Source organism: Eschrichtius robustus, chromosome 1 (assembly GCF_028021215.1).
Source record: "Eschrichtius robustus isolate mEscRob2 chromosome 1, mEscRob2.pri, whole genome shotgun sequence".
In the NCBI taxonomy this organism is placed as follows: Eukaryota; Metazoa; Chordata; class Mammalia; order Artiodactyla; family Eschrichtiidae; genus Eschrichtius; species Eschrichtius robustus.
In genome coordinates this window covers 194,190,218-194,213,525 of record NC_090824.1, presented here as the reverse complement: position 1 = coordinate 194,213,525, position 23,308 = coordinate 194,190,218, and the positions used below count along the sequence as shown (strand labels likewise).

General features: G+C 37.6%; 1 protein-coding gene across 2 annotated transcripts in view; it reads left to right on the top strand.

Annotated features, from left to right (window-relative positions):
* The window catches only part of ITGA8 (integrin subunit alpha 8), a 187,594-nt gene that overhangs the window by 119,571 nt on the left and 44,715 nt on the right, over positions 1 to 23,308 (top strand). The window contains exons 23-26 of one of the 2 annotated variants that reach the window (XM_068561966.1): positions 3,969 to 4,049; positions 18,522 to 18,627; positions 21,177 to 21,335; positions 22,623 to 22,664. In XM_068561966.1, the coding sequence (XP_068418067.1) occupies positions 3,969 to 4,049; positions 18,522 to 18,627; positions 21,177 to 21,335; positions 22,623 to 22,649 (373 nt within the window). In that variant the 3' untranslated portion in view covers positions 22,650 to 22,664. Of the gene's footprint in view, positions 1 to 3,968; positions 4,050 to 18,521; positions 18,628 to 21,176; positions 21,336 to 22,622; positions 22,665 to 23,308 lie in introns of those variants that run through there. The other variant, XM_068561963.1, reaches the window with a different exon arrangement.

Genomic DNA, 23,308 nt, shown 5'->3' with positions numbered 1-23,308 from the left:
GTCCAGGAAGATCCCACATGCCGCAGAGCAACTAAGCCCGTGCGCCACAACTCCTGAGCCTGTGCTCTAGAGCCCATGAGTCACAACTACTGAAGCCCGCGTGCCTAGAGCCCATGCTCTGCAACAAGAGAAGCCACCGCAGTGAGAAGCCCGCGCACCACAACGAAGAGTAGCCCCCACTCACCACAACTAGAGAAAGCCCGCGAGCAGCAACAAAGACCCAATGCAGCCAAAAATAAATAAATAAATAAAAATTTTAAAAGTCTTAAAAATATATATATATAATCTCTATAAGAATGTAGTAGATTTTTAAAATCTGCAACCTGTGTCACAAACCACATCCCCTCAACTTTGTGATAGATTTCTAGGAAGGAAGGTTTTCTAACTTAGGTGTTCTTGTCTGACCATAATCAGGTCTTTTTTGAATTTAACTTAAATATCTTCTACTGAATCTTAGAGGTTTTAAAAACTTTACCCAAATTAGTGATGGGATACAGATGGAATGAATTCATCTATCATATCCCTTCATTTTACCAAAAGCTTATTAAATCACTTCTTTGTATCTATATAAATGTATATTTTCCAAAAGGTTCAGGTAGTCCTAAATATTTTCATTTGGAAAATCCCCTGTTTATATTTCTAAGTTTTCAGAATAAAAAAGAGAAAAAGAAAAAGCACTCCATAGGGAAGGACCACCATCTCTCCAGACACTTCAGTAACCTGAAGTTTCTGTTTTTCACCATCATTGTCTGTAACACTGATCCTGCAGTAGCATGAAGCTTTGCATCACTTCAGAAAAAGATACCTATCTCATAAAAGTTGCAGCCTTTAGATAGAAAGTCTGGTACGAAGATGCAAAGCAAATTCCTGATGTTTGCTTCTTACCCTTAATTGCAGTTTCGAATAATAGAATGGATGTAACTAGTAGCTGAATCAAGGAACAAAAGACACTAAATAATGTTGTAAATGCCTTCCCCAAAACCATTCTGTAGATCATCATTCAAATAATGAATTTAGCGAGGAAGTGCTGAATTTGATGGAAAATAGAAATGGTCGCATTTTAAACATCCCTCTTCATCTAAAATGGTCCATGATTATATTCCATCCTCAGACTCTATAGAAACTCATGACTATTTTAACATTATCCTGAAAAATACAAAAATGCAGAAATGTAGAAAGAACTGGAGAGGCAACAGCAACATACTAAACATCAAATTCCCAAAACATAAGTTCTAGAGATAAAAGTATTTGAGAATACTCTTAATATTCAAATACAGTGGTGAGCATTTGTCTGCATGCTTTGCTGGTGGGCTCCAAAGATGTACATAAGTGTTTAATGGATGGCTTGTATTCAGTTTAAATGTGTTTAAACCAAAAATAAATTAAACCAAATGCTCTCAAGTCTGAACTCAAGCTTTTGAGCACGTTGACCACCGGTACCCACATTTAATATCCTTTTCCACAAATAGAACCCAAAAGAGAAAATTAATAAACTTAAAATATTTTGTGTCACCAAATGTTTGCATTAACTGGTCTCTCCATGCCCCGGCTCTATGTGACATGTAAACATCTTCCTTCCTGCTTACAGCTGGTCTCGATTTGCGATTCCCATGTACAAACAGATCTTTATGATCATCCTTGAAGCTGCTTCCTCAGTAATGGTGAAATGAACATTGTATTGTTTTGCTGACATTCCAGAGACCGCAGAAAGCATAGAGGGAATGTTAGAAAATAGAAAATAGGAAACAATAAGGAGAAAGAAAATAGCATCGGAGTAATAAGTGAAAAACATGTTTATCCTTGGTACACGACATAAGCTATAGTCATGGAGAGGAAATTCATCATTTCTTGAGAAGAACTAGCACTGACGGTATAAATAGCTCAGCATCCAGGGCAGTGATGAATTGTTTGTTTGAATGGAGCAGTGGTATTAGTGAGGGAGGTTTCCTTCCAGGAAAGAGGTGAAAGATGCATCTAAGTTATATATCCAGCCTGGTGTCTTTTCTTACCAGGAGATTTTGCTGACACCACTGGTTGCAGTACCAAGTGCCCCGGCAAGCCTGTATGACAGAGGGTGATTTTAATTAGCCATCCAGGTCCAGCCTTGGATTCTGCCACTGCTTTTGTGGCTTTTCAGAACAGCCTCTATAAGCCTCGTATTAGACTCCTGTCCCAAGACAATTTCGATGCTTGACATCTATTTATATTTTCAGGATGTCATGAAAATTGTATTATTTAAACCACTTGGAAGCAAAATGCAATAGAATTATAGGATAACTTAAATAAAACTTTTTTTCTATAATTCTAATTTCCACTGTTGCAAAGCAGTAGTGACCTAGAAACTAGAACAAGGTCTGGGTAAAAATGTGGAACAATTAGACTTAAGCTTCCAAACAAAAGAGTTCCCTGTAATGCACTTGGAACCATGAAGTCTGGAACAAGTGGAATTACTTAATGACTTCTTAGTAGTTAGTAAGTCAGAATCCTGCTTTTAAAAAAAAAACAACAGAACTTTTTAGTTGACTGATCCTCCGCAGATGTGATAATAATAAAGTGGCCTGGAAACTGGGGTTCAAACTTCGGTGAACAAGTCCCTGTAGGCTCATCACAAGCTTAGCAGTGATACCCCTTTGCAGGAAATGAGCCTGACATTTGCCTGTTTATGTCTTTTATGTGTGTTTGCCATTTAAGTTGCCTTATCAGTATATACAATCGAACAGGACTTTTCAAAAGCATTGTGGGAACAATTCTGTCTCTTCCTGCTTGGAAAGCAGACTTTTATCATATCTTTTCCAGCTCCCACATTTGGAAAGCTTCAAAAGCTAGTCAGGACATGCCCCATTACCCTCATCAGTGTGAGAGCTTGTCCATTGCATCTGCATGAGATTTGATGATGAAAAAAGAGGAGGCTTTCTCTTCTTAATGAGACCTGAATATAAACATGACCTGTTAGTGGTGGTGTCATATCCCAGTTTGCTAAAAGCTGCCTTATCCTTTGGAATATGAGGGTGATTTCGATGACAGCCTAGTAAGACAATGAGTGCAAATGGCAGCTGCATCCAAAGCCCAGCTACTGGTCCAGCCTCTTGTGACACGATGTTTTATTTTCCTTACAGCACTGGTTGCTTAATACATGCATTTTTAAAGTTAAATTTTATATCTAATTATATTTGAGAGAAAGAAACAGCAAACTTAAAAATAATTTTGCCACTGTTCAAAGAAATATTATTAAACATGCACCTTCTATCCTGAGATTCTTGAGGTGCCTGATGAACATATATGTTATCTCCTAACTGTGTTAATCTCTTCCTGGGGTCTTACTTCTTCTCTCCACTGGCCATGCTTCTAATTCACTCCTCACCCCTCACCCTAGTCAGCCAGTGAGCATGCAGTAAAGTACGCTTATTTTAATATTACTTAAGAAATAAATCATAAGGAAGATAAATTTGCTGCCAGAACAATGTATGGTATGATGCATTCCAGAGCCAAACACAAACACTTTTTCCATTATGTGCTGCTCTTGGATTATTCACGTCAGTTCTCCTTTTATTAGTATGGAAAATCAGGAGTTGACTGTGCTGTCCTTTCCCATTTGATGCGCAATGAACTTGATGCACAGAGAAGTTAAGGAATGTGTCCCTTGTAGAAGCTGGACGAGAGCTCAGCTTACTGCCTTTTGGGCTTAGTCATTGCAACAAAGACATGTTGGCTTCTCTAGAAATATATTATGTTTTCAGATAAGGTGTCTCCTCATGGAAAGTTATTACATTTCTTTTGCTCACAGAGGATCTTAGCATTTCCATTTACAAATGGTTACAATTTTGTAGGATGGATATACTTTTGTTTTCCAAATGATCATATTGGTAATGCATGTTGCTCCTCTGATATATAGAAGGTTTTTTATGATTGTCTATGGTAGTAACACGTCTGAGAAAATATAGTTAAATCATATGTCAACTGTGTTTTAGTTCCAACAAGGACAACCCAGACAGCAATTTTGTGAGCCTGCAAATCAACATCACTGCTGTAGCTCAAGTAGAAATAAGAGGGTAAGTAATAAACAAGGCATTATAGTAATTATACTTTAATAATAGCTTTCTGTATAGGAGTTATGATAAAATACTAGTAACAACTATATGGAATTTTCCTAATGTATTAGAGATCAGTTCCCTTTGGTTATAAAGTTTCATTCTTTTCAACCCATCTTTAGCTTTCCATTGGTAAGTAAGCGTCAACCCTGTATAATAATGCTAAGGCTATCAAAACAGGAGATCACTTTATTCTCCAGACTGACAATTCAGTAATCAAACTATAAAAAACTAGTGATAAGAAGCCAGATAAAATAGGCAACCATGTGATTGCCCAAAAGTCTCACTTTCCCCCAAAATTATTTTCACGTAATGAAAATTCAGCCTCACCATACCGCATCTTGAGTTTAAGAAATGGCTAAGTCTTAGATGTGAGGTTTGATGGGCTCTACACTTTGTGTCTTTTTCCTTCTGTCCTATTCTTTGAAGAAGTTGCCAATAAGCAATCAATTGAGAGACAGGAAGAATGTGGTCAAGTAAAAGGCTTGGAATAAATACCATCTGGGAAATCTGTGCCTGGAGGGAAAAAAGAAATTGGAAATGGACTGCATGTAGTTCTTATCTTGCACCAAGTGTGGACTTCCATTGATTTTATTCTAGTTCTTGTTTCATCAGAACAGTTAAGGACTTGGCTACAAATGTCAACTGGTATTTTAGGCTGAATTGTCCCTGGGGCTCCAGAAATCCCAGTTCCCTTTCCTTTTCTGTAGGTCCTGAGTCCTGGTGGTTCACACTCCTCCATGATGCCAGCTGTAGATTTCTGCACTCAGAGCCATTGTCATTGTGCATTGTCTTACTGCTGCCCCGTGTGCTCAATGGCGGCGGGGTGGGGGTGGGGCCCGTATGCCATCCTGGCACCACTGAGTTTCCACCTAGGGGGCTAGGGAATAATAATAATGCCTAACATTTATGATCTCTTCATGTGCTACACCAGCATGTCAGCATCTCTTAATAAGTGCTCGCACCCTCGCTGTACAAATGAGAAAGTTGTGGTGCAAGGAGTTGAAGGCTACACAGCTAGGAAGTGGGGAGCTAGAATGTAAATACAGGCAACTTGTCTCCAGCTACATGTTTATAAATGATCATGCTCTACAGCCTATGAGAGAGAGGCTTTTGAACCTTGTCTACACAAATTTTGTGTGTACTTCTGTGGTTTATATTCATGCAGATGAATGTTTTTGACATTCGCTCACTTTAATGCCTGTGCCTATAGTTCATTCATTTGAATTGTGGAAGAATATAACGTTGTAAAGCTATAAAGTAACTTATGTATCTATTCTACTTTTGATGAATATTGGGGGTTGTATTTTTTCTTTTTTACAAGCTTTCTTATACTATCTCCTGCTACACACGTGGCAGAATGTCAGAAGGGTATGTGCTTAGAGGTGGAATTTCAGCATCAGGAAGTATACACTATTTAACTTCACTAAATAATACCAAACTGTTTTCCAAAATAGTTCTACCAAATTACAGCCCCACAAGAAGTGGATGAGAGTTTCCATTGCTCTACATTATTAACTAACTTTCAAAATGGTCTAGTTTTTCATTTTGAGCCAATCTGATGGAGAGGAAATAATATCCAACTGAAGGTTTAATTGGCTGTTCCTTGATTCCTAAATGAGATTAAGCAGTTTCATGTGTTTGTTAATTTTTTTGTTTGTTTGTTTGTTTTTTTATACTGCAGGTTCTTATTAGGCATCAATTTTATACACATCAGTGTATACATGTCAATCCCAATCGCCCAATTCAGCACACCACCATCCCCACCCCACCGCAGTTTTCCCCCCTTGGTGTCCATATGTCCATTCTCTACATCTGTGTCTCAACTTCTGCCCTGCAAACTGGCTCATCTGTACCATTTTTCTAGGTTCCACATACATGCATTAATATACGATATTTGTTTTTCTCTTTCTGACTTACTTCACTCTGTATGACAGTCTCTAGATCCATCCACGTCTCAACAAATGACTCAATTTCGTTCCTTTTTATGGCTGAGTAATATTCCATTGTATATATGTACCACAACTTCTTTATCCATTCATCTGTTGATGGGCATTTAGGTTGCTTCCGTGACCTGGCTATTGTAAATAGTGCTGCAATGAACATTCGGGTGCGTGTGTCTTTTTGAATTACGGTTTTCTCTGGGTATATGCTCAGTAGTGGGATTGCTGGGTCATATGGTAATTCTATTTTTAGTTTTTTAAGGAACCTCCATATTGTTCTCCATAGTGGCTGTATCAATTTACATTCCCACCAACAGTGCAGGAGGGTTCCCTTTTCTCCACACCCTCTCCAGCATTTGTTGTTTGTAGATTTTCTGATGATGCCCATTCTAACAGGAGTGAGGTGATACCTCATTGTAGTTTGGATTTGCATTTCTCTAATAATTAGCGATGTTGAGCATCTTTTCATGTGCTTCGTGGCCGTCTGTATGTCTTCTTTGGAGAAATGTCTATTTAGGTCTTCTGCCCATTTTTGGATTGGGGTGTTTGTTTCTTTAATATTGAGCTGAATGAGCTGTTTATATATTTTGGAGATTAATCCTTTGTCCGTTGATTCGTTTGCAAATATTTTCTCCCATTCCGAGGGTTGTCTTTTCGTCTTGTTTATGGTTTCCTTTGCTGTGCAAAAGCTTTGAAGTTTCATTAGGTCCCATTTGTTTATTTTTGTTTTTATTTCCATTACTCTAGGAGGTGAATCAAAAAAGATCTTGCTGTGATTTATGTCAAAGAGTGTTCCTCCTATGTTTTCCTCTAAGAGTTTTATAGTGTCCAGTCTTATATTTAGGTCTCTAATCCATTTTGAGTTTATTTTTGTGTATGGTGTTAGGGAGTATTCTAATTTCATTCTTTTACATGTAGCTGTCCAGTTTTCCCAGCACCACTTATTGAAGAGACTGTCTTTTCTCCATTGCATATCTTTGCCTCCTTTGTCATAGATTAGTTGACCATAGGTGCGTGGGTTAATCTCTGGGCTTTCTATCTTGTTCCATTGATCTATGTTTCTGTTTTTGTGCCAGTACCATATTGTCTTGATTACTGTAGCTTTGTAGTATAGTCTGAAGTCAGGGAGTCTGATTCCTCCAGCTCCGTTTTTTTCCCTCAAGACTGCTGTGACTATTCGGGGTCTTTTGTGACTCCATACAAATTTTAAGATGATTTGTTCTAGCTCCGTAAAAAATGCCATTGGTAATTTGATAGGGATTGCATTGAATCTGTATATTGCTTTGGGTAGTATACTCATTTTCACAATGTTGATTCTTCCAATCCAAGAACATGGTATATCTCTCCATCTGTTGGTATCATCTTTAATTTCTTTCATCAGTGTCTTACAGTTTTCTGCATACAGGTCTTTTGTCTCCCTAGGTAGGTTTATTCCTAGGTATTTTATTCTTTTTGTTGCAATGGTAAATGGGAGTGTTTCCATAATTTCTCTTTCAGATTTTTCATCATTAGTGTATAGGAATGCAAGAGATTTCTGTGCATTCATTTTGTATCCTGCAACTTTACCATATTCATTCATTAGCTCTAGCAGTTTTCTGGTGGCAGTTTTAGGATTCTCTATGTATAGTATCATGTCATCCGCAAACAGTGACAGTTTTACTTCTTCTTTTCCAATTTGTATTCCTTTTATTTCTTTTTCTTCTCTGATTGCCGTGGCTAGGACTTCCAGAACTATGTTGAATAATAGTGGTGAGAGTGGACATCCTTGTCTCGTTCCTGATCTTAGAGGAAATGCTTTCAGTTTTTCACCATTGAGAATGATGTTTGCTGTGGGTTTGTCATATATGGCCTTTATTATGTTGAGGTAGGTTCCCTCTATGCCCACTTTCTGGAGAGTTTTTATCAGAAATCGGTGTTGAATTTTATCAAAAGCTTTTTCTGCATCTATTGAGATGATCATATGGTTTTTATTCTTCAGTTTGTTAATATGGTGTATCACATTGATTGATTTGCATATATTGAAGAATCCTTGCATCCCTGGGGTAAATCCCACTTGATCGTGGTGTATGATCCTTTTAATGTGTTGTTGGATTCTGTTTGCTAGTATTTTGTTGAGGATTTTTGCATCTATATTCATCAGTGATATTGGTCTGTAATTTTCTTTTTTTGTAGTGTCTTTGTCTGGTTTTGGTATCAGGGTGATGGTGGCCTCATAGAATGAGTTTGGGAGTGTTCCTTCCTCTGCAATTTTTTGGAAGAGTTTGAGAAGGATAGGTGTTAGCTCTTCTCTAAATGTTTGATAGAATTCACCTGTGAAGCCATCTGGTCCTGGACTTTTGTTTGTTGGAAGATTTTTAATCACAGTTTCAATTTCATTACTTGTGATTGGTCTGTTCGTATTTTCTGTTTCTTCCTGGTTCAGTCTTGGAAGGTTATACCTTTCTAAAAATGTGTCCATTTCTTCCAGGTTGTCCATTTTATTGGCATAAAGTTGCTTGTAGTAGTCTCTTAGGATGCTTTGTATTTCTGCGGTGTCTCTTGTAACTTCTCCTTTTTCATTTCTGATTTTATTGATTTGAGTCCTCTCCCTCTTTTTCTTGATGAGTCTGGCTAATGGCTTATCAATTTTGTTTATCTTCTCAAAGAACCAACTTTTAGTTTTATTGATCTTTGCTATTGTTTCCTTTGTTTCTATTTCATTTATTTCTGCTCTGATCTTTATGATTTCTTTCCTTCTGCTAACTTTGGGTTTTGTTTTTTCTTCTTTCTCTAGTTTCTTTAGGTGTAAGGTTAGATTGTTTACTTGAGATTTTTCTTGTTTCTTGAGATAGGCTTGTATAGCTATAAACTTCCCTCTTAGAACTGCTTTTGCTGCATCCCATAGGTTTTGGGTCGTCGTGTTTTCATTGTCATTTGTCTCTAGGTATTTTTTGATTTCCTCTCTGATTTCTTCAGTGATCACTTGGTTATTTAGTAACGTATTGTTTAGCCTCCATGTGTTTGTCTGTTTTACGTTTTTTTCCCTGTAATTCATTTCTAATCTCATAGCGTTGTGGTCCGAAAAGATGCTTGATATGATTTCAATTTTCTTAAATTTACTGAGGCTTGATTTGTGACCCAGGATGTGATCTATCCTGGAGAATGTTCCGTGCGCACTTGAGAAGAACGTGTAATCTGCTGTTTTTGGATGGAATGTCCTATATATATCAATTAAATCTAACTGGTCTATTGTGTCATTTAAAGCTTCTGTTTCCTTATTCATTTTCATTTTGGATGATCTGTCCATTGGTGTAAGTGAGGTGTTAAAGTCCCCCACTATTATTGTGTTACTGTCGATCTCCTCTTTTATAGCTGTTAGCAGTTGCCTTATGTATTGAGGTGCTCCTATGTTGGGTGCATATATATTTATAATTGTTATATCTTCTTCTTGGATTGATCCCTTGATCATTATGTAGTGTCCTTCTTTGTCTCTTGTAACATTCTTTATTTTAAAGTCTATTTTATCTGATATGAGTATAGCTACTCCAGCTTTCTTTTGATTTCCATTTGCATGGAATATCTTTTTCCATCCCCTCACTTTCAGTCTGTATGTGTCCCTAGGTCTAAAGTGGGTCTCTTGTAGACAGCATATATATGGGTCTTGTTTTTGTATCCATTCAGCCAGTCTATGTCTTTTGGTTGGGGCATTTAATCCATTCACATTTAAGGTAATTATCGATATGTATGTTCCTATGACCATTTTCTTAATTGTTTTGGGTTTGTTTTTGTAGGTCCTTTTCTTCTCTTGTGTTTCCCACTTAGAGAAGTTCCTTTAGTATTTGTTGTAGAGCTGGTTTGGTGGTGCTGAATTCTCGTAGCTTTTGCTTGTCTGTAAAGCTTTTGATTTCTCCATCAAATCTAAATGAGATCCTTGCCGGGTAGAGTAATCTTGGTTGTAGGTTCTTCCCTTTCATCACTTTAAGTATATCATGCCACTCCCTTCTGGCTTGCAGAGTTTCTGCTGAGAAATCAGCTGTTAACCTTATGGGAGTTCCCTTGTATGTTATTTGTCGTTTTTCCCTTGCTGCTTTCAATAATTTTTCTTTGTCTTTAATTTTTGCCACTTTGATTACTATGTGTCTCGGCGTGTTTCTCCTTGGGTTTATACTGTATGGGACTCTCTGCGCTTCCTGGACCTGGGTGGCTATTTCCTTTCCCATGTTAGGGAAGTTTTCGACTATAATCTCTTCAAATATTTTCTCGGGTCCTTTCTCTCTCTCTTCTCCTTCTGGGACCCCTATAATGCGAATGTTGTTGCGTTTAATGTTGTCCCAGAGGTCTCTTAGGCTGTCTTCATTTCTTTTCATTCTTTTTTCTTTAGTCTGTTCCGCAGCAGTGAATTCCACCATTCTGTCTTCCAGGTCACTTATCCGTTCTTCTGCCTCAGTTATTCTGCTATTGATTCCTTCTAGTGTAGTTTTCATTTCAGTTATTGTATTGGTCATCTCTGTTTGTTTGTTCTTTAATTCTTCTAGGTCTTTGTTAATCATTTCTTGCATCTTCTCGATCTTTGGCCTCCATTCTTATTCCGAGGTCCTGGATCATCTTCACTATCATTATTCTGAATTCTTTTTCTGGAAGGTTGCCTATCTCCACTTCATTTAGTTGTTTTTCTGGGGTTTTTTCTTGTTCCTTCATCTGGTACATAGCCCTCTGCCTTTTCATCTTGTCTATCTTTCTGTAACTGTGGTTTTTGGTCCACAGGCTGCAGGATTGTAGTTTTTCTTGCTTCTGCTGTCTGCCCTCTGGTGGTTGAGGCTATCTAAGAGGCTTGATGGGAGGCTCTGGTGGTGGGTAGAGCTGACTCAAAAATTAGGTGGTGCATTTTTTTTTTTTTCTATTTTTTGGCCGTGTGGCCATGTGGGATCTTAGTTCCCTGACCGGGGATCAAACCCATGCCCCCTGCAGTGGAAGCGCAGTGTCTGTGTTTGTTAATTTTTTATTCTTCCTATATGGGGAAATTTCTGTTCGTTCTTTTGCACCTGTTTCTACTAAGTGACTTGAATTTTTCTTATTAGTTCATAAGAATTCTTTCATATTCTAGAGTTGAGACACTAATCCTTTATCAGTCATGCATATTGCAAATGTCTTTTCACAGGGTTTGAGTTTTGTTTTTAAGTCAAGTTTATTGAGGTATAAATTATATAAAGTAAAACTGACTGTTTTTTAGGTGTCCAGTTTGAAGAGTTATGACACCACAAGAACATTCACTATAAAACAGTTCCAAAACCCCAAATAGTTTCTTCATGTGCCTTGTAGTCAATCCTACCCTCACTCCCACACTCTGGCAACCTTGATCTATTTTCTGTCGCTCTGTTTCCAGAAAATCATATAAATATACTCATACAGAATGTAACCTTTTGAGTCTGGCTTCTTTCACTTAGCATAATGCATTTGAAAAAAATCCATGTTCTTACATGTATCAGTATTTTGGGTTTTGTTTTGTTTTTTTTTAATTGCTGAGAAGTATTCCACTATATGGATGTCCCATGCATAATTCATCCATTCACAAGTTGGTGAACATTTGGGTTATTTCCCGTTTTGGGCTATTAATAATAAATCTGGTATAGGAATTCACACACAGGTCTTTGTTGGGACATTTGTTTTCACAAATGGAGTTACTGAGTCGTATGGCAAGTGTATGTTTAGCTTTATAAGAAACTACTGAGCTGTTTTTCAAAGGGGCTGTACCATTTCCATTTTGCATTCCTACCAGCAAAGCATGGGAGTTCCGGCTGAGCAGTGTGGCTGCCAGCATGTGCTTGAGATTTGTTTGTTTGTTTTTAGCCATTTTGGTAAGTGTGTCAGTGAGAAGTATCTCACTGAGGTTTTAATTAGCATTTTCTCATGACTAGTGATACTAAGCATCTTTTCACTGCTTATTTGCCATCCGTGTCCCTTTTTTGGTAAAGTGTCTCCTAAAATTTTTATCCATTTATTACTGAGCTGTCTGTCCAAAATCATTTATCAGATAAGTGTCCTGAAAATATTCTCTCCCAGTTTATGGTTTGGCTTGTTATTTTCTTAATAGTGATGTTCAAAGAGCAAAAGTTTTAAATTTTGATATAATCCAACTTCTAAATATTTTATAGTTTGTGGTCTTTGTGTCCTGTCTAAATCTTTGCTTTATCCGGAGTCACAAGATTTTCTCCTATGTTTTCTTCTACAAGTCTCATAGTTTTACATTTTGGTCTATGATTAGTTTTAAGGTACTTTTTGTATCTGGTGTGAGGTAAGGGCCAAGGTTCATTTTTGCATGTGAATATCCACTTGTTTCTGTGCCATTTGTTCAAAAGACTATTCTTTCCCCATTGAATTACTTGGCACCTTTGTTGAAAAATCAGTTGTTCATCTGTGAGAGTCTATTTCTGTACCTCCTACTGTTTCATGGAGCTACGTGTATACATATACAACAAGTCTTGAAATGCAGTCTGTATTCTGAGATCTTGGTAAACCCCCTTACCAATTTAGTAGCATTTTGTGTGATGATTTTCTACAAAATTATCATGTTATCTGGGAATAAAGACAGTTTTACTTCTTCCTTTCTAATCTGTATGCTCAAAAGTTTAACCAGCTACAAAGTTACAGGGAACAGGCCCTGCAAGAGATCACCCTCACTTCTGACACAAACTACAGATTTGGGTGGTTCCCATCCACCCACAGGTTCAGTAATTCACTTAGAAGGACACACCAAACTCTGAAAGCTATTATACTCATGGGTACAATTTATCACAGGGAGAAGATACAGATTACAATCAGCCAGGGGCAAAAGTGCATAAGTTGGAGTCTGGGGAAGTACCAGACACAGGGCTTCCATTATTCTCTTCTGCAGAGGCAGGATGGATTACTTTCCTAGTATTGATGTGTAATAGTATGCTGCTATCAGGGAAGCTCACTCAAGCCTCAGTGTTTAGTTGTGGCTTTTTTGGGTTTTTTTTTTTGGCGGGGGTGGAGGGTGTGTTCCATAACATAGGTATGATTGACTGATTGACCACTTAATTGATCTCAGTCTCCAGGATGACTGAGATGATGTGACCAAACACCCCATCCTGAATCACTCTGTTGGTCTTTCTGGTGTGAGCCACTCCCACCACCAAAAAACCAAAGATACTCCTTCCTCGCAAGCATAAAATTTTGAGACCACAGAGGTTACCTCTCGGAAGCTGAGGGCAAGGGCCAGACCTCTTTGAGGGCAAGGTTAAACTGTTTACTGCCTAGTTTTGCCTTTTATTTCTTTTTCTTTTTCTTTTCTTACTGCATAGACTACGACTGCCAGTGCAAGCCTGAATAGAAGTGGTAAAAGTAAAAGGTAAAGCCTTGCCTTGTTGATAGACCCTGGCTTGATCTTAAGGAGAAAACATTCAGTCTTTTACCATTAAGTCTGATGGTAGCTGCAGGGTTTTTATAGATGCCTTTATTAAGTTGAGAATGTTCCCTTTTTCCTAGTTTTCTTAACAATTTCTGACACGAATGTGTATTCAGTTTTGTCAAATGTGTTTTCTGTGTCTATGAAGAGGATTACATGATTTCCACTTTTTGCCCACTGAAGTGACAATTCAGTTAATTTTTGTTTCCAAATTTTAAACCAAAATTGCATTCTGGGCAAGAAGCACACTTAGTCATGATGATTAGCCTTTTTATATATTGTGAGATTCAACTTCCTAAAATTTTGTTAGTGACTTTTGCATACATGATGGGAAATATTGATCTGCAGTTTTCTTTTCTTACAATTTTGTTCTGATTTTGGTGTCAGGAGGATGCTAGCTCCTTAAAATGAGATGAAAGTATTTACCCATCTTCTCTATTTTCTGGAAGAGCTTGTGTAGAATTGGTATTATTTCTAACTTAAATATATGGTAAAATTCACCAGTGAAGTCATCTGAGCCTGGAGTTTTGGGGTTTTTTTGGAGGGGGGCGGTGCTTTTTGTTTTTGTAGGAAGGTTTTTAACAATTCCATTGCATTCATAGATATAAGGCTATTCATATTATCTATTTCTATTTGAATGGGATTTGGTAGTCTGTCTTTCAAGGAATCATCTTTCAAGAATCATCTAAGTTGTTACATGTTTCGGCATAATTTTCTCTCATTTTCCTTTTAATGTCTGTAGGACTTCTAGTGGTTTCCCCTCATCATTTCTGATACTGGCAATTTGTAACTTCTCTTCCCTTTCATTTTCCTTAATCAATCTGGCTAGTGTTTAGTGATCTTTTCAAAGAACCAGTTTTTGTTTCATTGATTTTTCTTTCTTTTTTTTCCTGTTTGTTTGTTTGTTTTACTTTTGTTTGTTTTCTATTCCATTGGTTTCTACTTTTGTCATTATTATTTTTTTCCTTCTGTTCATTTTGGGTTGGATTTTCTCTTCTTATTCTAGTTCCTCTATGTAGAATTAGAGACTTTCTTCTTTTCTTACATAAGCATTTAGTGCTATAAATTTCCCTGTAATATTATTTTAGCAGCATACCAAAATGTTGATATGTTGGGTTTTCATTATAACTCAGCTCAAAATATTTCCCAGTTTGCTTTGTAATTTCTTCTTTAACTCATGAGCTGACTCATAGGAAGTGACTTGTTTGATTTAGAGATATTTGCAGCTAATCTAGATGTTTCATTTTTGTGCATTTCTAATTTAATTCTGCTGTCCCTCTTGATGAGAAAAACACTATATTAAAAAATCAGAGAAGAAAATACAAGCATTACTTTTTACCATCTTATTCTGATATCTTTTTAAAATTTACTATCTTATTTTTACTATCTTATTTTGATATCTTTTTAAAATTTACAACTAGTGTATATGAAATTTTGTCTCTTTCTTTAAGCTTAGCTTATCTTTGTTTTGCTTACCAAAAATAAATTGAAACTGTTTCTTAATTCCAAAATAAATTTTAGTCCAAGTCATCTAAGTGCTTAATTTAACTGTATTTATTCTCACATATCCATTTTAAGAGATTAATATTTTAAATTATATTTCTGCAATCACTTATGACACCAGTGTTTCTAAGTAAAAAAAGAAGGAAACTTTCTATTTGTTTTACCAATGATCAAAATAGGTAATTAAAATTGGGTTTCTCATGTAGGTGGTTATTTTCATTGCTAGATTAATATCCAACAATTTTCCACAGTTTATTCTCTAAGATAAAGGGTTTTTTTTAAACCATTTTGCAAAGTAAAGCTCTTTCCTCCAAGTACTCAGCAGAAATATTTGTTCCAATGTTTAATTCTTCAAGGAGAAAACAGCTAGTGTGTTGAAAATCTTCCATGTTCAGTCCAATGGTGTTTATTCCAACATATTTTATCTAATAATTCTTTTCTAAAATTTACTGTTGTTTTTATAATTTTAAAAATAAACTCAAATGGATTTATTTCTTTGAATGGGGGGGGAAAAAAGTACTGCGAATTGTCCCATTTGTTTCAAAGCCAGATAATGTCAACACTGTCTTTAAGCAGATTTACATGTCATTTGTTGGTACAAAGGATTAATTTAGCATACACCTGCAGAGAAGTAAATTTGGCTATAAGAGGCAGCACACATAGTATTGAGCTCACAAAGAGTAATAAAATTGTGTCCTTGATAAACAACAAGGTCCTACTGTATAGCACACATAACTATATTCGATATAAACTATAATGGAAAAGAGTTTGAAAAAGTATATATATATATACACACACACATATATGTATAACTGAGTCACTTTGCTGTGCACCAGAAACTAACACAACATTGTGAATCAACTATACGTCAATAAAAAAAATTCTTAACAAAATAAAAATAAAATTGTATCCTTGGCAAAATAATCAGGACTGAGTGGGTTTGTGTTAAGAGAGACTGCAATCATGGATAACCATGATTTACATAGATACTGTCTCTAGCAGGTATAGCCAACCTACACATTATTGTTCCATACAACAAACGATAGTCTTTGCTATTTGGGACTAATAGGGATTGGAAATGGGATTATGAAAATAGGGCTCACACCACACAACCAAATCATTAGATTTGAACTCCCTGATAACATATAGACTTTAACTTGTAAAAAACCGAATTCCTTGCTTCCCCTTAAATCCCCTCCTCATGTCCAGTGTTACCACTGAATACCCCAGTCTTATTCCTCTTAGGTCTCCGTGGAATAACGCTCTGTCTCAGAATGTGAAGACCATTCAGTACGGGTTGTTAGGTTACTACACTGGCTGTACCTCTTAGGCTAATTAGTTGTTCACATTCTCTTTTATTCTTCCTCACTTGCTATCTTCTTTCTTAATAACTTTGAAAACAATAAACAATGTTTCACTTATGTAGTTGGGAATCTTTAGGGAGCCATTCTTTGTCTGTGGTTTGCCCAGATTTGAAAAGGTCTTAGAGGATAGATAACTGATTTTTGTAAGCCATACTTTTTGAATTTTTCCCAAGCCCTGTGATAGACTGTGTATTTCTTTATAGATTTCTATTTGATTTTGCTACACAAATGGGCCAGGAAGTTTCTTTCAGTTGTGTTTACTAAAACCACTGCAACCTAATGGCCCCCACAGAGCACTGTAAATTGGAAATAGAGCGAATAGTGCTTAGTAAACCTGAGCCCTCGTCTTCACGTGCAACCAACCCCCTACATTTTTGGTCATCAGTTTTATTTTCATGTATCAAATGAGGAGGTTTGAGCACGTTGTCTCCACAGTACCTGCCAAGGTCTAAATTTATGACTCTCTGGTCCTAGGAAATTTATGACCAGCCCTACAGGATTGATGACCACAGGAATAAACATTTTCAGAGAAAATGGGCTCAGCTTCTATTCTGTATTTTTTTTCTTCTCTATACCAAAATAAATAAATAAATAAAGTTTCCCTAGAGCCTCACAACGGATGTAGAGCATGGAACCAACTCTCTGTGGCTAAACTGAGAGCAAAGTAAAGCTTTGGGTGGTGAGGTTGTCAAGATCCTTTGGGAATGGAAGCCCAAGCTCTCTGGGCATCCCTCTGATGAAATCACCCTGCCATCTTCTCTTCTCCTCACCACATCCCCTATGAGTGATCCAAACTTGGTTTAATCAAATCAAGTCAGAAAGGGGAGCATGGCATAATCACAAACTGATCTACAAGTAGAAAACGGTAAAGCATCAGTCCAGAAGGCTGTGCTCTGCACTTTTTAGTTACTAGTGGTATATGAAGGATGAATGCAAAGGGCTTTACAATTTAGAAACATTTCTGTGGGTTGTCAGTTTAAAAAAATGGATGTCTCCCATCCACCCCTAGGAGACAATGAAGCGAAATTAACTTTGACCAAAAGCATTTGACATGTTTTCCAATCATTTGTGGTGTACAACCCAGGGTTTTATCAAAATTTTCCAGATGAGGAAATAGAGACACACAGAAATTAAATTATTTGCCCTAGGGTCAGAATTTAACCCAGTGCATTTTGCTTTCTGCTTTAGAAAGACATTACCCAAAAGATAACATTTGAAGTTGCTAAAGGCTGTGCTAATTACTGGGTACTCTTAAAAGGGCATTTAAGACTTCGGATTGCCAAGAGATGTTTTTCTGTTGAAGTTAGCTGAAGGTCTGAGAATTCTTTTTAAGATACCTTTTACCTAAAAACTGCTAGAAAGCATTGTTTTGGGGGAATTATCCTTTTTAAGATTATATAACAATAACAATTTAGTTTGCAATCAATTGTTAATATGGAATAATGCCATGTGCTCCCTTTCTAGGTGTAAATAGCAGGCAAAAATACCTATGTAACAAGTTAATATCCTACTTACATGATTCTACCATGTAACTCTCACATTCTCTCACTCTGTCTCACGCTTCCAGTTATCTATAAAATAACTCTAGAACTTGATCAAGCTTTATTTTGGCTCTGGGCCTGGCCTTGTGAGAGGTATGCCTGCGTTCATGGAAAGCCAGAGAAATCTAAGAAGGAGAAATATACAAGTGGCCACTTTTCCACTCTTAAGTATTTAACTAGAAACGGTATTTCGTCACAACTGGACATTTCACACACCACACAGAATTCTAGATTTTTATCCACAAAAATGTCCCATTTCTTGATATGGCATAAAGCATGGATTATAAGTCCTGTACACACACACGCGTGCACGCGGACGCCCACACACACACACACACAGGATCTATAGATAGATGTATGTATTTACGTATGTATATGTGAAATTAACCATCTCAGCTCAGGCATGCTCTCTGCTCTGCCCCCTAGTGCCCAAGAGAGGAGATGCTATAAAATAGTCAGTCTCTGAGCTACAGACCAGTTAATTAAGAGATGTTTCAGACCCTTACCTATTAGTGATTTTGCTGAACAAAACTTTCACTACTTTTTTCCTGGCGGGAAATATCTATTCAAATAAATTGACAGTCACTCTTTGCCGCTGCCGTTAATGTACTCCACACAAGTGAAGCATTCTCTACATGTGCCAACACCAGCCATTGACGTCACATTCCATGTTTCAGGGTATCCCACCCTCCGCAGATCGTTCTGCCCATTCGTAACTGGGAACCGGAAGAGGAGCCCCGCAAGGAGGAGGGAGTTGGACCATTGGTGGAACATATTTATGAGGTAGCCGTTGTCTCTGTTGAAATTGTGTTCAGGGTTTGTTCTTATGCTCTTTGGTAATAATAAAAGACATCGATCTGAGGTCGGAGCTGTTTATATCCTGCCTAGATTTGTCCTCGTTTGCTCTCATATTGCAGTGGGTGCTGGGAGTGTCCTGTTAAATAACCACTCTACGGCCACTTGCTTTTTAGTGGCGAGAGCCATTATACAGTGAGAAACATTTTATCTTGTTCCTGAACATTTTTTTTAATTTTATTTATTTATGTATTTATTTATTTTTGGCTGTGTTGGGTCTTCGTTTCTGTGCGAGGGCTTTCTCCAGTTCCGGCGAGCGGGGGCCACTCTTCATCGCGGTGCGCGGGCCTCTCACTATCGCGGCCTCTCTTGTTGCGGAGCACAGGCTCCAGACGCGCAGGCTCAGTGGTTGTGGCTCACGGGCCCAGCCCCTCTGTGGCATGTGGGATCTTCCCAGACCAGGGCTCAAACCTATGTCCCCTGCATTGGCAGGCAGATTCTTAGCCACTGCGCCACCAGGGAAGCCCCCCTGTTCATTTTTAAATGCTCTTTATTTCCTCTCTTTTAATGTTTGGACAGCCTACTTCTAAAAATGACTAGCTCCGTAGACTTTATTTCACTTCTTCCTACGTTTTCAGCTATTTCTAAAACCCACCCACCTCTTAAACTAAAGGGTCACCAACCAGAAGTTACCAGACAGAGAAAACTGTATGGATTATTCACAATTGTACCCCCCAAAATGCATATATAATGTGGGTGGATGGTAGATAGATAAGAATAATTTTACTGTTCATTCGACTAACCCCAATCAGACATGTATCTTATTCTGAGATTTAAAAGAGTCCATTGATTTTTACAGAAGCAAACCAGGAGCTCCTGATAAAGCCCTGATGATCTGATCCCACTTCAAGTGTTAAATTGTTTATAGGGAAGAGCTTTGTGAACACATTATATGAAACATTTAAATTTTTTTATAGTTAGAAGCCAAGATATAGCAAAGGGTTAGTTTAATAGTTGTTCTTTTTTTTTTTTAAATAAAGTAAATTCTATCAGTGGAGAACAGTTTTTCCTGTTCATCTTCAAGGGGCCAGGAATGGAAATCTGGTGAAAATGATGTTCCAAGCCCTTTTCTGTTTGAGGTTCCTTCTTGGTTAATGCTCCCTATCCCTTTCTTGTGTCATGCATGCCGCTGACCCAATGGTTCTGTGACTTTCATCTCAAGCTACAGGGGACACGAATAGCGTTCTCTAAGGATAACAATAAAGCCATTTCAAAACTGACGAGCTGCTTACATGTATGGGGAAAAGGCATCAGCTCCTGTGCAGTGTCAACATGAAAGCCTGCCATGTGCCCAACCTGTGCTCCAGAATCAGAAGCCCTGTCCAAAGCTGGATCAACGCTTTGGCTTAAGCTCTCTTGATAACAAAAGGATAACACAGTCCCCAAGGCCATTCAGATTAAGAACCTAGCTGGAAGAAAAATTATTGTCAAATAATTTATCAAACCTTGTGTGCACTAGTTTCTCCTTAAGAATGGTGAAACTTTAAAGTCTGAAAACATTCAAACTCAGTCATTCTCAGGGCAGCCCTGTTTCTAATCTGAGCAAAATGGATCATAAAATTTTAGGGTAATAACCAGTAGTGCCAAAAGCAATCGTTGAACATTTCTTACAGGCTAATCTCATCTCTCAAAATATACTTTTATCAAAGGATGCCATGTTGCTTTGATAATATGAATTAAACAAGCCACCTAATAAGCAAAACCAATTATAAATTGTTTTATGGATCATTACAATTGTCAGAACTGTGAAAAAAAAAAGGACAAAAGGTCCCAGCTAACTTTGAAGTGAATTTTTGAAAACCACAGTAAATTTAAATCCACTTAATGTTTTGTGTCCTGCAAGCTGTTTTGTGTCCTGCAAGTATAGGATTCTTGTGTTCGAAATGTTCATCTCCTTATGCACTGTGGCCTTTCTTTCCTTGAGATTCGTTGATTAAAACAGAAGGAGCTCAGCTTTGAAATGCACACTTGAGGTGTACTGTGGTGAGCCTGGACCATCTCTGGTATTTGATGGATAGCCATTTTTCCAGAGGGTGAGAGAAAGTGCATCGCATATGGTTGCAATTGACAAATCAGTAGTCAGGAAAGGGGCAGATTTCAATGGAAAGAAAGGATAACCAAGTTTAGAAAGCATATAATTAAAATGGCATTCCTAGCACTGTGATTAGATTAATATAAGTGTCAGGTAAACTGCGCAATTATCAGACATGGTGGATCTGGTCTTTGCAAAGGAACTCTACCCTTACTTAGAGCTTCACAGATTGAATCGTCTTCTCTCAGCATCAGCTCACCTTGCTTTCAGAACTCCTCTTGCTTATAGAGACTCCGTCTTCCTATTTTTGTGGTCAAAGTCCATATTTTGGCTTTGACTTAAAGCCAAAATAAATGCTTCTTTAGAAGAGGTCCAGAGTCTACGGAGTTTGATTTCATCTTGCTGCCTTGTGCTAACCATTCCGTGTTGTGTTCCTTGCTTGTAGCTGCACAACATTGGACCAAGCACCATCAGTGATACCCTTCTGGAGGTGGGCTGGCCCTTCTCTGCCCGGGACGAATTTCTCCTCTACATTTTTCATATTCAAACTCTGGGACCTCTGCGATGTCAAACAAATCCTGATATCAACCCACAGGATATAAAGGTAAGGAGCCTTGTCTAACCAGCAGCTTTGCTCTATTTTTCATGGTAAAGAGAAAATACGAACAGTGGCTTACTAAAAGTAAAAAGCAAAGTAATTATGTTACTTAAGTGATAATTGATCAGATCTTTGCTTTTACTTTTATAGGTAAAATACCAGATCTAACTTAAAATATCACTCCTAGAAAACTTCAGTTTCTCCTGGTTTTATTGCTCATGGTAATCTGTCATTCATTTAGCCTCTTTCAATATTACCTCTTGCATATGGTTTGACTAGCAGCATGACTAAACCCAAATCAGAAATAGACCCCATGTCTTGTTTTGGAGAATTTGTACAAAATGCTATTTATAAAGTCTTTTTTGGTATATTGCCAAAAAACATAAGGATCTTTGCCAAAATGGGCTTTTCCAGATGTTGCCAATAGCAAGTAGTGAAATGCGATAATTTGCCAAAGGCCATCTCAATGCCCTGAGAACCCCCACCTTACAGAGGCACCTAGGTCAGGGCTTCTCAAACTCTAAGCGCATCCGAATCACCTGGAGGTCTCTGTAAGACACAGGGTCTGGAGGGCGTCTGAGATTCTGCCTCTCTGCAGACCCCCAACCCGATCACCATCTGCTGGTTTGTGAGTCACACTTGCACTACCCAGGACCTCAAGCATCCACGGAGCTGATTCTGTCCAGATTAAAACCCAAATCTGGCTTTGGGTTCCTTCTGGGAAGGAAAGAAATTAATGACTGTAAGCCCTTGAAAATGTCACATTTGAATGAAAAAAAAAAAAAATCCCTTGTTAATGAGATGTTGTCCTCAAAAGAGAACTTCATTAACACTCTCTAGTACTGGCAGGGACACGATGTCTCCATTATCAATGGAGCAGAGGGCGGGCTTTGGGAAATACTAATTCAATCATCCGGAACGCAGGTCCACCTCTGTTCTCAACCAGTGGCACTGGGGCACTGACATTATGAAAGGATTTCTTCTTCAACCCAACATGCCTTTTATTCAAAGAGAGGAAGATTAAAAGGGGGTCCAGTATTCACGGATTTGTGGGGCAACAAGCCTCCTACTTCATGGGGAACTAATAAATAAGGCCACTTGTATTCCACAGAATTATTTAAAATACTTCCTCCTTGGCATCCTTCCCCCGCCCCGCCCCATTTCCTCTCTCTTTGCTCTTCATTGAGATAATTTTAACATCTTCAAGGACAGTAGCTTATTAGAAAATAGTATCTTTAAATGTTAATGGATAACATCTAAGTAATGAAAACGTTCACATCTCTTGTTCTGCAGTTACCTGAGACCCTGTTTCAGTCCTGAGATTCTTGGAGCACATGATTATGCAGAAGGTTTCTAACTCTCTTTGAGCGTAATGCTTAGTGTGTATCTGACACTATTTATATATGTTTGTATATATTATGTAACTTGGTGCAGTGTGTTGGTGGTGAGTTATTTTTTTCTTTGTTGCAATTTAACAATCGTTTACACTGGCTGGAATGGTACCAATAGATAACTAGCCTTAAACATTGGCAGATTCGTGCAAACTGGATGGGAGTATGTCCCCCTTACCTCCATTCCCTGCTAGCCAGTTATTCCTTAAAGTATAGACTTTGATTAAAAATCTTTGTGAGGCTAGTGCTTTTTTTTTTTTTTTTTTTTTTTGGGCTAGTGCTTTTTAAAATGCAACTCAGTTATGCTTATTTTATAAAACTCCATCTGTAGAAACTGAATATAAGATTTGATCACAATAGGAAGTAACAGCATGCTAAAATAACTAAGTATAACAAGTCGTGAATTCTTGAAATTCTGAATTCATGGTAAACTTGAAATGTTACTACTTTCAGGTTCTCAAAGTACTTTTACCTATATTTAACAAGTATGACCCAAAGAGTCTAAATGAGCTTTTATCAATGAATAGATTTGAAAACTTGATAATCAATTTTTATATGAGTAGCTATAAACAGTTGAGAGTACTTGGA